Source organism: Glandiceps talaboti, chromosome 3 (assembly GCF_964340395.1).
Source record: "Glandiceps talaboti chromosome 3, keGlaTala1.1, whole genome shotgun sequence".
Taxonomy (NCBI): Eukaryota; Metazoa; Hemichordata; class Enteropneusta; family Spengelidae; genus Glandiceps; species Glandiceps talaboti.
The window spans coordinates 19054611-19067755 of NC_135551.1; the positions used below are offsets into that span (position 1 = coordinate 19054611).

The 13145-nt window shown below is 36.0% G+C and overlaps 1 protein-coding gene across 1 annotated transcript in view; it reads right to left on the reverse strand.

Annotated features, from left to right (window-relative positions):
* Nucleotides 1-407: 407 nt before the first annotated feature.
* Nucleotides 408-13145, reverse strand: part of LOC144433157 (uncharacterized) — a 40750-nt gene continuing 28012 nt past the window's right edge. The window contains exons 4-12 of the mRNA XM_078121467.1: nt 8075-8759; nt 7131-7223; nt 6432-6661; nt 5309-5395; nt 4351-4505; nt 3371-3528; nt 2561-2688; nt 1879-1962; nt 408-1162 (exon numbers count right to left, since the gene is read on the reverse strand). Of these exons, the coding sequence (XP_077977593.1) occupies nt 1112-1162; nt 1879-1962; nt 2561-2688; nt 3371-3528; nt 4351-4505; nt 5309-5395; nt 6432-6661; nt 7131-7223; nt 8075-8759 (1671 nt within the window). The 3' untranslated portion in view covers nt 408-1111. The remainder of the gene's footprint in view (nt 1163-1878; nt 1963-2560; nt 2689-3370; nt 3529-4350; nt 4506-5308; nt 5396-6431; nt 6662-7130; nt 7224-8074; nt 8760-13145) is intronic.

A 13145-nucleotide genomic window follows, 5' to 3' on the forward strand; every position in this document is an offset into this window, starting at 1 on the left:
ACTTTGTATATCTATTGACAGGAAAGATTACAAATATTTGAAAATGGTAATTGTTAAATTAAAGTGACTGTGAATTTATACATGGTGGTTGTTGTAACATGTCTACTTGTGGGATCAGTGAGGCCACTACACTCATTCACATTCCAGCTTGTCCTGGCAGTAATTTCAAGCCATTATTGAGTCTTAAAAATGTCCACATAAGCTTACTGGTCACAATGTAGAGTAATGACATGTACATCAGACTGTTTGATTATTCAGATGAAGTCATTATGTAAATGAACATTCACCTTTGCTGAACATATGAGTTAGAGTCATGACCCCATGACAAGTACAATGCAGCATGTGTGATATTTTACATATAATGCTAATGTTATGTAAATTTATACATACATACTTTCATCCAGAAAAGTTACCTGTGTCATACCCCTGTAGTTGGACTGACATCTATTTTTACTACAAGCTCATACATACATAATTGAAATAACGACATTTGAAGTGTGGCTAAAATATTGGGTTGATATTGCTACCAGGACAAGTTGGATAGAGTATAGGTGTAGCAGTGTCACAGGTCCAGTAAACAGACAGATTGCGGTGGTGGTGGTGGTGGTGGTGGTAAAATAGGATTATTTACCAGTGAGATAGTTCCCCAAGTGTGTCTGAGGTGATACTAACACCTCTAGTACTGTTTATAAGATTCATCTTTCTCACAGTCAACCAACTGCTGCTTGTTGTTATCTTCAAAAACAATTTCAAATTTCAACAATTTCAAAATCCCTTAACCTACAGTTCAAGGTTCTCTCTGTCTCCTCTTCCATCGACGTCGCTATCCCTTAATAAAATAAAATCCAACCCTCGTTTCAAAATTCCCTGCCCAATAGTCATTTGTTTGTCATCTCTCTTTGACAAAAGTTGACAAACCCCTTGGTAGTAAAATGAATTCCACCCCATGTTTCAAAATCCCCCCCCCCCCCCCTCAATTCTAAGTTTGACTGACCACTCTCATACACTTGGCTATCCCCTGAATAAAATGAGTTGTCCCAACCAGTCTGTGGAGCTGCTCTATATACAGGTTTAATCTACTTCTGTTGGCGGGTGATTCAACCTTCGTTTATTAGGTTTGTGATGTCAGTTGAAGTATATATCCACAAACCAGTAACTTGCACTGAAACAAAACAACAATTTCAATTTTAGTTATGCAAGCCAAGTTGTAAATGCTCACAAACAGAAAATACAAGATTTGTTCTCTGGTCATTCTAACATCATGTGTCTGCATAATATTTTCAGTGGTATTCAAAATAATGGCAAAGCTTTCAAAATCGTCTTAAGTTTAACAATTTCCAAATTTGAAAAAAAATTCTGCCTTTTACAAAAAATTAAATTCTTTTAACAATACAGAGACAAAAAAAAGAAGGGTGACAACCAGCAAATGAAAAGCACAAAGCACACTGACCATACAGAGTGGAAAAAAGAAAATGTAACAAAGACTGTTACATCAATGTCAAAATAATTATCTGTAATTCTTCAAAAGTTACCATCTGTTTTGAATTTTAGCCTGTCCGTTATTTGTAATGGCAATTTGGTTTTCAATCTTATACAATTGCTTGATTTGCTCAGTAAAAATTCTACTTTGCAGAATTATGATTGTACTATTCTCCAATATATTAGTTCATTCTGTTGGAAAATACTTGACCTAAGAATTTTGTTAAAACTGGTCTTTGACTCAAAGTGACAAGGCCCCTTAAGTCACTTATATTTTCCTTGTCTTGACGAAAAAAAAATAATGGGGAATAATATGTACTCATTGTGCATACATGTATGTTGTGCATATGAAAATGTGAAAAGCAACTGAAATGAAGTACACACTATCTGTAAACATACCGTTGAATGAGCTGTGGGAACTGTCTTGATATGTAACAAGTTCAGTCCTGGTTTGGTACACAAGGAGATAACAAAGTTTGATCCCTGCAGGATGAAAATATCAATTAACAAGAACTCTATATCATCCCATCAGAAACTACAACAATTGTCATAATCAGGTGTTTGCATTGTAATGTGACAATATCCATATATGAATTAAGTGTGTGATGCAGAAATGTCCGTATATGGACAATGTCCTTATATGGACAAGGTGTGCCAACCTGTAATGCAGAATGCCCTTATATAGACAAAGTATGCCTATATGTGACAGAGAAATGTCCTAATATGGATAGTGTGACAGAGAAATGTCCTTATAGGTACAAAGAGAGTAGCGCAGAAATTTCCTTATATGGACAAAATGTGAGGCACAAATGTCTTTATATGGTCAAAATGTGTCAAGTAGAAATGTCCTTATAAGGTCAAAATTTGTGAAGCAGAAATGTCCCTACATTTTTTGTATATAGACAAAGAATGTGACGCAGAAATATCCTAATATGGAGAATATGTGCCTGTATGTAATCCAGAAATGTCCTTATATGGCAAAAAGGTGTGTCTATATGTGAAGCAGACATATCCTTATATGGACAAAGCATTTATTTATATAGAGAAGTACTGGCAAAGATATAATATATTTGTTATTTACCTGGACAACCTGTTGTTGAGGTACGTTATTTAAAAGTACATCCTTAATACAGCAAGGTCCAGTTAATTTGCAGTTGATGTTCTGGCCGTAGAAACCAGAATGAATGAGAAACAGCAATGTGCCTACTCCTGTATAGAAAAATGCAACAAAATATATTGGGATAATATTACACTTTAAGTGGCAAGTTTAGAACAGTGGTCATTGTTGGCAATAATACAAATCAGGATTATCCTAGGGGGCTTAACTCTATTCCTCTACCTAACGTAAAACCAAGCTTAACTCCCTAACTTTGATATAGATATGTATATATTGCAGTCAGTCCACTGGTCTACATTCTTGCCAACATACATACAATTTTCAGAAACATATTAAAAAATTTTCAAAGTTACTATCACTATTTTTCATTTGTTCAAGTCATCAATACATCATATACTGTAGGATATAACATATACCAAACGATTTTATATTTCATTGCTTGGCTGGAAACACCAGTACAGAAACTACAGCTGTTCTCATAATCAGGAACTCCTATTTATAGTAGTGGAACAAGTCTTCACGCACGACAAACTCCCCCACCATACTTTATATCTGTGTGACTCAGAAGATCAAGGCCAAATTCAAATGCAAAGATACAAGCAGAAATACCATATCATAGGAGAAGACACTTGAAGTAAATTTTTATACCTGTTTATTCAAGAGCTACTTTACAAAAATGAACTTTGGTGTAGCTCCACCTCGGACACCACTTGGAAGAGGGTGGGGGTGAGGGTGGGTTACGGGGTTACAATGTGTAGTGGAAATAATACTAACCTTGCTGTTGTAGAATCTGTGGTGACTTGATACTGAATGTCACTGTTTGATCTGTCGTTTCACAGATTGGAAAGATTCTGGTTGGAAACAGTGGTTTTAGAATTCTAGCACACCCTGCTAGGTATCGCAGTACTGTTCCTTCTACGGCCTTGCTTACCCTAAACGGCAAGAATTTCGAAAAGAAAAGAAAAGTTAAATGCGGTCTAATAATTTGACGTCTAGAGATGCATAAAAATATTAAACAGAGTTCATTTTAATATAGGTATTCTTTCTTTGAACAAATTATCATTATCAAGAAGTACAAGAATTTTTATCTTGTTTGTTTTACATGTTGATCTAAATAAAGGAGATTTGTAATGCATGTAATCTTTCACAGAGCTTGGGGCACAGATCTATACCAATCTAACAACAAGAAAAAGAGTTCATTTTTTACAGCTGTTCTTTGATCAAATTATCATTTCTAACAAAGTTCTTCTGACAAATTTGGATTTTGAACATGACCAGACTGTAACGTATCATTTCACATGTCTATGTGCTACCGGTACCAAGACTTTGTGTATATAAGCCAGTACAAAATTTATTGTAGGAGATATAAAAAACATCATGTGGTGTGATAGAACAAAACCTTTTTTAGTGCTTGTTGTGTTCTCTGCACTGTACTTTCACAAGCATATCAAATGAAGCAATCGAATACACTGCAAATATGAGTGCAAATATCTGTCCCGAGTACAACACTGGTACTATTTTTGCATATGTTTATAAAAAGAAAAATTTCCCGAAAGCATACCACAGTGTGATCGCACAATTTTGTGTAAATGGAACGATCATGACTAGCATACATGTATAAAGCACTAATGTTATTAGTATTACACAGCAGAACAAATACTAATGGTGAGCACACACATATCAGTGCAAGTGATTGTCTTTTTACACTCTTTGGCAGTAAATCATGCAGTAGAGTCCTTGAGATTTAGTCTCACCTTCCATTGTGTGCCATGAGTACATCTAATACTGCAGTATGACTGTACATCTTAGCATACTGTTGTGCATTACTACCGTGAGTTGATGTGATGTTTGAGTCTGCACCGTTCTCTAGTAATAGACGTACAATAACCTTATGACCTTTCTTACATGCCTGTATCAAACAAAATATACAAGAATACATCATAATACAGCTCTCTTTTATAACAGGCCTGTATCAAACAAAATATACAAGAATACATCATAATACAGCTCTCTTTTATAACAGGCCTGTATCAAACAAAATATACAAGAATACATCATAATACAGCTCTCTTTTATAACAGGCCTGTATCAAACAAAATATACAAGAATACATCATAATACAGCTCTCTTTTATAACAGGCCTGTATCAAACAAAATATACAAGAATACATCATAATACAGCTTTCTTTTATAACAGGCCTGTATCAAACAAAATATACAAGAATACATCATAATACAGCTTTCTTTTATAACAGGCCTGTATCAAACAAAACATACAAGAATACATCATAATACAGCTCTCTTTTATAACAGGCCTGTATCAAACAAAATAAACAAGAATACATCAAATGTACAAAACTCCTCTTTTATAACAGGCCTGCCCATCAAATGTACAAAACTCCTCTTTTATTACAGGCTGCCTGTATCAAACAAAATATTCAAGATACAATGTAATATGCATGCATCAACTACAAAACTCCTCTTTAGTTACAGGCCTGTCTCAAACAAAATATTCAAGAATGCATCATAATACAGCTCTCTTTAATCACAGGCCTGTATCACTATTAAAAACAAAAAACAAAACATCCAAGAATACTTTAAATGATTTTCAATGGTTAGATACTAGGTTAACTTTGATAAAATTTACTCTTGGACATAAAATGTAGTGAGAAATCAAAGGGGTTAAAATCTGAGAAAAGTAGGAAATCTTACCTTCATTAAGGCTGTTTCACCTGTAGACTGTTGCTGATTGACATGAGCACCTGCTTCTAGTAGGATGGCTACTGTACTGTTATAGCCCTGAAATGTATGGCAAGTTTGTGTTCTTAGATACACATTAGTTTTAGCTATTCTGCTACAGTCCTGAAATGCATGGTAACTTTGTGTTCTTAGATACATGCTAGTTTTAGCTATTGTGTTACAGCCCTGAAATGTATGGTAAGTTTGTGTTCTTAGAGACTAGAGACAAGTTACAGTAGTTTTAGCCATTCTGTTACAGCCCTGAAATGTATGGTAAGTTTGTGTTCTTAGATACACATTAGTTTTAGCTATTCTGCTACAGTCCTGAAATGCATGGTAACTTTGTGTTCTTAGATACATGCTAGTTTTAGCTATTGTGTTACAGCCCTGAAATATATGGTAAGTTTGTGTTCTTAGAGACTAGAGACACGTTAGATTTAGCCATTCTGTTACAGCCCTGAAATGTATGGTAAGTTTGTGTTCTCAGTTACATGTTAGTTTTAACTATTATAACTACTGTTATTACGTTTTACAGGATTCACATGGACATTATGAAATGCAGGCAATATCAAACAACTTATGTATGCATGTAAGACAACGATTCTTCGTGGATAATAATTAGCTAGTTGAGGATTTTGCTAAGGGTTGTCAGTGGCTATACCACTTGCCTCTTACCACTGGGGTCAGGGTTTGAAACTTAGTCTTCGTGTGATTAAATTTGGCATTCTACTGGTAGTAACGAGAGTGTTCTTCTCTACCCGACCCTACTGAACAAAACACTAGGTTTTCATCAGGCACTCCGTTTCCCCCTTGTTTTATCACTGAACACATGAGGGCAGCCTTCACTGGACTACTTGGCAGACAGATGCTGATCTGCTTAAAGGCCCAGGCCAGGATTAAAATTTATGTGTGAAAAATGACAAAGCTATAGAAAAAAGTTGGTTCATAACAAAAAAATAATCCTGTGTTAAATCCTCATGGCTACACTGATAAGATATCACTAATGTGAGGACCTGGGATTGAAACCCTGGCCTTTAAGAATTATCCATCATAACGAGGATCATCACAAAAGACAAATCTAGGTAGATAAACTCACGTTGTCAGCAGCTAACATAAGAGCTGTGGTACCGTTTTTCTGTTTTGCATTGACTGGTGCACCATTGGTGACAAGTAACTTTAGAACTTCATCATGTTGTCCCGTACAGGATATCATGACTAACGTTAAACCTGCAGTGTCTGTTTCCACCATGTTGTACTGCAGTTTACTATTCAGTGCATGCTTCACTAGGATATAGTTGCCATCTTTAACAGCCTGGCTAAACATTTCTATAGGAGAGAGAAGTTCAAGGTATGATTCAGTTTACGATTGGTATTTAGGTGTGAAAAAAGTTGTCTGGCAGAGTTACAATGGGAAATTCAGGCCAAAAAACCCTGCTGTTGAATAGCGCCCTCTAGTGGCCAAACTATACAATCTTTTATCTTTATGACAACATGAATAATTTCATATTGTCATACAGATACAATATTATGATACATTATACAGTATTTATAATTACTAGTATGTAACAACAAAGAGTAAACAGTTACATACAGCCAAAGGGGATTTAGACCACACAATGTATATATGAAGAATTTCTGAAAACATATATATACGGTACACTCAAGTCTTGTTTAGACTGAAAAACAGTGGTGACTCAAGATAACCTAAATTACAGTACACAGATAAGATGACGAAGATTACACCTAATGACAGCGCCCTCATGTGGTGAGACAGCATAATTTTTAACCTACATACCTGGAGTGACATCATTTGGTAAATCAAGTACAGGTTCTTCATTTTCATCTGGGTCATAGTCATCCAAATCAAACTCCATCAATGAACTACTTTCTGATGAGGTAAAAAATGAAAAAAATGTGCAAAATATTTGTAAAGTGCTTTGAATTATATACACAGCAATATTTAAGGTACTAAGAATAGCTTTCTAGAAAGGCAAAAATAGAAAAAGCATGAATATTTGTAACTTACTGGCTTCGAATTAGAGGTAAAATGAACCCTTCCACCACCAATTGTAGTAATATGCATACAGACTGTAAGGTCGGTTGTATCACTCCGCCCTCACCAGCCTGCTCTATTTGTGAATAGTCTCGGTTACCCGGACTCTCACCACTAGGGGCTCTGCCTACGTGACCTCCCCAAATGAGATTTCAACTCGCCCACGCAGGAAGTAGCTTCTGGAGTAGTGCATCATGGGGAGTACTTCATGTCCAACATTGCAGGTTGAACGATTTGGGTACCGTTGCTACAGATTTTCATTTCTCAAGCGACTGATATATATATATATTAATTACAACAAACAGGCCTCATAAGCCTAGTTTTTATACATGGAAGAAATGTACTGTGTGTCTTCCATCATGGGGTGGGTAGTTGGAACATGGTTTTCCCAGACTCTCATTTGGGGAGGTCTCATAGGCAGCACCCCCAGTGGTGAGAGTCTGGGTAGCTGAGACTATATATCCCTTGAAAGGAGTTGACTGATGTGTGAGGGCACCCTGTGTCAAGGGAGTACCTTACAGACTAGAATGCATAGGGCACACTCAAATTTACATGAACATAATGGTCAGTCAGATACCCTTGGCAAATAAAATCATAAAAAAACACCTCCTTGACTAGTTTGTTTTTGGTTTTTACTTCTTTGTACAATCTCGTCCCGCTAACATGCAATACATATTAATACATACCAATATCACTATCCACAGATACAGATGATGGTTTTGCTTTTTGATTTTCCTTGTTTCCGTTCCTATCTTGTCTTGGATCTAGCGGCTTTTTCCAATCTTCAACAGTACTGAGATCAGTTTTTTTCAGAGCACTTTTCAGTTGCTTTTCTTTGATTTCAGTTTGAGATTTTTCAGTACTTTCTCCTTCACTTTGAGATTGTTCATCTCTGTTCTCTCTTTTTTTCCGAAATGACGCCGGATCTTCTGTTGACGGCCTCCTTTTCCTTGTCGTTTCTGATTCCGCATCTTTTGCTTCCATTTCTTCTGATGTAGTTCTTTCTAGTTTAATACTGCTGCTGGTATCTAAAGGTAGTACTGAGTCTTCAAGTCTGGATTTATTTTGATATTCTACAATTTTTATACTAGTGTCTACATCAACACGTGTCTTCACCCTCTGTTCAAATTTTACAAACAAACTCTCTTCTCTGTCACTTTCATTGTCTGATTTATCTTTTGTGTTTTGTTGCTTAGCAACTGCCTCGGTATTGTTATCTTGCCTAGTAAAAAATTCAACATCGTGAGTTTTGTTTACACTGGATGATTTAGCATCAGCATCTTCTGAATGCATCTTTTCCTGTTCACTGCATTCTGTCTTGACTGTATCTGTGGCTATCCCAGGTGGCCTTGAGTTACTGGTAGTACCATCCTGCAAAGAAAGATAAAAAATAACTTCATTATCCTGAAAGGACTTCTTCCTTGTTCACACAGATTTAGAAAAGTTCCCATTGCACTTTTGGATATACTGTCACTCTACAATGCATGTGTTATTCTGTCCTTATCAGTTTTCTACTTCTAAGAGGTGCAAGCCAATGTGTGAGGGCGCCCTAACACGGGGTATCTTCTACACTAACTTGCCAAACTTGGATGTTATCGTGAATTATTGTACATCATTCAGGTATGTCTGTAAAGACTGACACTGGGGTATAACACGAAGCCTATACTTTTGTAAGAAAGTAAAAATGGAAAAATTACAAGCCTTGCCCAAATTTTTTCTAAGATTATGATAAGAAAGATACAGTAAACCTAGATATTTTCGCCACTAGAAAATTTTGTGATTTTACAGTCTTCAGCAAGTTCACAAAGACTAATTTTGACTAATTACCAGATTGGTACATTGTGTTCATGTACAAGAAGGCATTTTAGTCACTATTTATTTTTACTAATTACCAGACTGGTACATTGTGTTCATATACAAGAAGGCATTTTAGTCACTACTTATTTTTACTAATTACCAGACTGGTACATTGTGTTCATATACAAGAAGGCATTTTAGTCACTACTTATTTTTACTAATTACCAGATGGGTACATTGTGTTCATATACAAGAAGGCATTTTAGTCACTACTTATTTTTGCATATTTGTTGTCCAGCGAAATAAGTGAAAATAAGGAATTATTGAAAATCTCCAGGTTTACAGTATCGTCTTCAATCAGTGGGACACTTCCATGGCTAGGCATCAAAACTGCCTTTTGTTCTGAAATAAGAAATATGTTGGTGAAAATGATACACATATCTAATACTTGCACAAGCTGACTTTCTAATATATGGAGTTGTTAAACAAGGGTTAGGGTTGTCGGTGGCCGAGTGGTTAAACCACTTGCCTCTTACCACTGCGGTTGTGGTTCAAACCCATTCAGGGTTTGATTAAAATTTACCATGCTGTAAGTAAGAAGGGTGTCGTTCAGGTGACTCTACCGAACAATGCAGGTTTTCCCCTGGTACTCCAGTTTCCTCCTGCATTAACACTGAACCAATGAGGGACGGCCCTGACTGGACTTCTTGGAAGATAAGTGTTTAATATACTTAAAGAACTATCCAGTATAAATAAGATTATTTATTTATTCATTTATTGCCTTTTACTTTTAAACAAATTTTTCTGAAGACTTAAAAAATATAGTTGAACTTTTTTGACTGTTCTTGTGTAGGATGATAAGACACTTAATTCTTTTATTCTTTTTTTTGTTGGGGGTGGGGGTGGGGGGGGGGGGTTGTGACCCATTTTAGTTCTCATCCTACAAAACAATTTACTTTTAATGGAATCTGTTTTGTACCCCAAATTGAAAAAAATGTAACAATGTTCACTATAGAAAATAAATTACAGATAATCAATAAACAATTATCACTTTTGGCCAATTAAGATAGATGGGGTGATGGTGGGGTAGGGGTCTGATCTCACCCATAACTATAACATAATGGTATAATCGGGATCCTGGCAAGTTGTTCTATATATAGCAACATGGAATGAACTGGCCATGAACTACACAGGATAAGTGATCATCTAGGCATGTCATCATAGCAATGTAGAATAATTGTATAGGCATGTCACCGTAGTAATATAGAATTATTATATTTAGCATCCTGAAGTGACCATGAACTACACAAATTTACAATCACAATACATGTACATGTATGTATGTATGTATGTATGTATGTATGTATGTATGTATGTATGTATGTATGTATGTATGTATGTATGTATGTATGTATGTGTGTGTGTCTGTGTGTGTGTCTGTGTGTGTGTCACCATAGGGAATGAGACTTTAGACTGGTATAACTTTAAACAAGCGACCTATCGGTCAGAATAGCTCCGCTGTTTTTTTTTTAATTTAATTTTTTATTTTGGTGACATGTAGAAGTGGTTCAGGTCTTCAGCTCTTCACTATGCAGTTTTGTTTTAGCGATGCAATAAAGTGGTTAGTGGTTTCATATGATGTCTCACTATAAAACACATTTTACACAGAAGTTGGTAATGTATTGTACTTTTATACCATAGTCACCATTTTATAACAAAAATCTACTGTTATGAAAAATTGCACAAAATCTCAGAAAAAATGACTGGGAAATGCACACAAGAAAAAGAAAAAAAGAGGATTTTGAGGTTGGCTATAAATAATTCCAGTGTCTTACAGCTGTAACCCTGGAAAATTTTAATGATGAATGAAATAAACTAGGGATCTAAAATAATTTTGAGGCAATTTGAATTTCAATTTTCTAACAAATTTACAAAGTCAACAACATTCAACTTGTACTAGTTGTGGTAGATATATATAGGGAAGAAATGTATTAATCGCCATCTTAGTTTCCGTACGGCGACAATCTCAAGTACCCGGAAGAGAGTCATTCTCAGCCATACGTTACAGTGGTAACACTCGTTCATGTTCGGTTACCTTTCACAAAGAAAACACAACGAAATGGTTGAAATGATCTTATTTTTAATTTCTTTTCATCACAACAACAAAATCTGCGTGATCAAAAGTGTTGTAAACTAAACCAGAAAGAATTATCGGACTGGCTAAACTTCCCGATGAAAGGTCCTACTACTTCCAAGTAAGCCTCGATAGTACTATAGTACGTGAGAAAATCGTCTCAAACTAGCGATACAACTTTCAAAATATAACTTGACATGTCTTCATTTGTTAGAGTTATACAATTCAAGACGGGTTTTCACTCGAAAACAACAATTCTGTGAATAATGACACTCTGAACGCAGCGATTTCTCGGACGATGTTACCACTGTAACGTATGGCTGACAACGACTTGCTTCCGGGTTAGTCCCTCGTGCATACGGGTGGATTGTCGGCGATTAATACATACATCGTCTGATATTTTAATTCACAGTGTTTCTTGTGACCGGCGCCTGTCAACAGACTCTGCCATTTTTTCATCATTCCATTGTATTTAAACCTTGTACTTGACATTTCGCAATATTTATAATTCTCAACAAAATACCTCAACATGCCTCACTTCGCTCGTACTCAAAGCAGCCCCGCGCAGTATGATCACTGACACTGATGACATGATGAGAGAGAACCTTTTCGGATTTACATGTAAAACGGGGAAAGATACGCAAAACATAATGCAAAGTCTGAAGCCAAATTAAAGTTGTAATTATTTTAATTATTTTTACTTGCCAAATATTTGCATTTTGGAAAGGCAAGACACGTTCATGTCGTTTAACTTTACATGTGAACATGGTGAACTGTCGGCCATAACTTCAACCGCATGCCTGGCATGCCCTTCCTTTACGCAAGTTGTCTGAATTCTGGTTCACTGTCATTCCAAATTGCACGACAATATAGAATTAACCACAAGTTACATGTTATCTGAAAACATCACACTTTTATAGTGGGTCTGAAGTGTGATTTTAGTGAGTACCAAGAACGTCCTGTGTTGGTACTCAAGATACTTGCTGTGGAAAATCGCTCGGTCAAATGAGGTCACCTTCAGCTTCTGGTCGAATCAGGATAGAGTATGCAAATGAGGATGTTGCGGACTGGCTGATTATGTAGAAGGGTGCAGAATTGGATTTGAAGTTTACAACCCTGTTTCGAACAAACGCTTGTCATTTGGGCGCCCAATGCGTAGAATTATGACTATAGCACATATTACATTGCTTGTTTGACGTCAATAGTGTCTATGAAAAGTGGTAGTTTACTTAAAGTCTCGTCGACTGATTTCCAATATGGCGTCGGTCATTATGCTCATTAACATATTAATTTTTTTTTCAAATTACAAAAAAAAAATCATAAAAAATAAAAATGAGGATGTGCTGACTTGAAATTAACAAACCTGAGTAAGCTACCCCCTGCGCATCAACACGCCAGATATCAAAGCAATCTAATAAGAGGTTTTCAAGGAGTTGATGAAAATGACATTTTATGAAAAAAAATCATAAAAAATTGAAAATGGCACAGATCAACTTGGCATGAACAAATCTGAATAGCCTCCCCCCAGGGAACATGCACACCAAATATCGAAGAATTCTGACTGTCACTTTCTGAGTAGATAGTAAAGATATAAAAGTTTGACGGACACCTATGATTCACTCTACTCTCTATACCTCAATACCCACCTATACCTAAAGCTACGCTTTCAGCTTTCGCTGACAGCGGAGCTAAAAAGGAGTCTTAGAGTAGAATACTGCTATAGATAGAAGGAATACTTGTGAGTCGTGTTGTGAAGTGGGAATCAATAAGTCATAATTTTGCACTTTTAGCAGCCTTAATGAAGTACACTGAAAAACAGGACACTT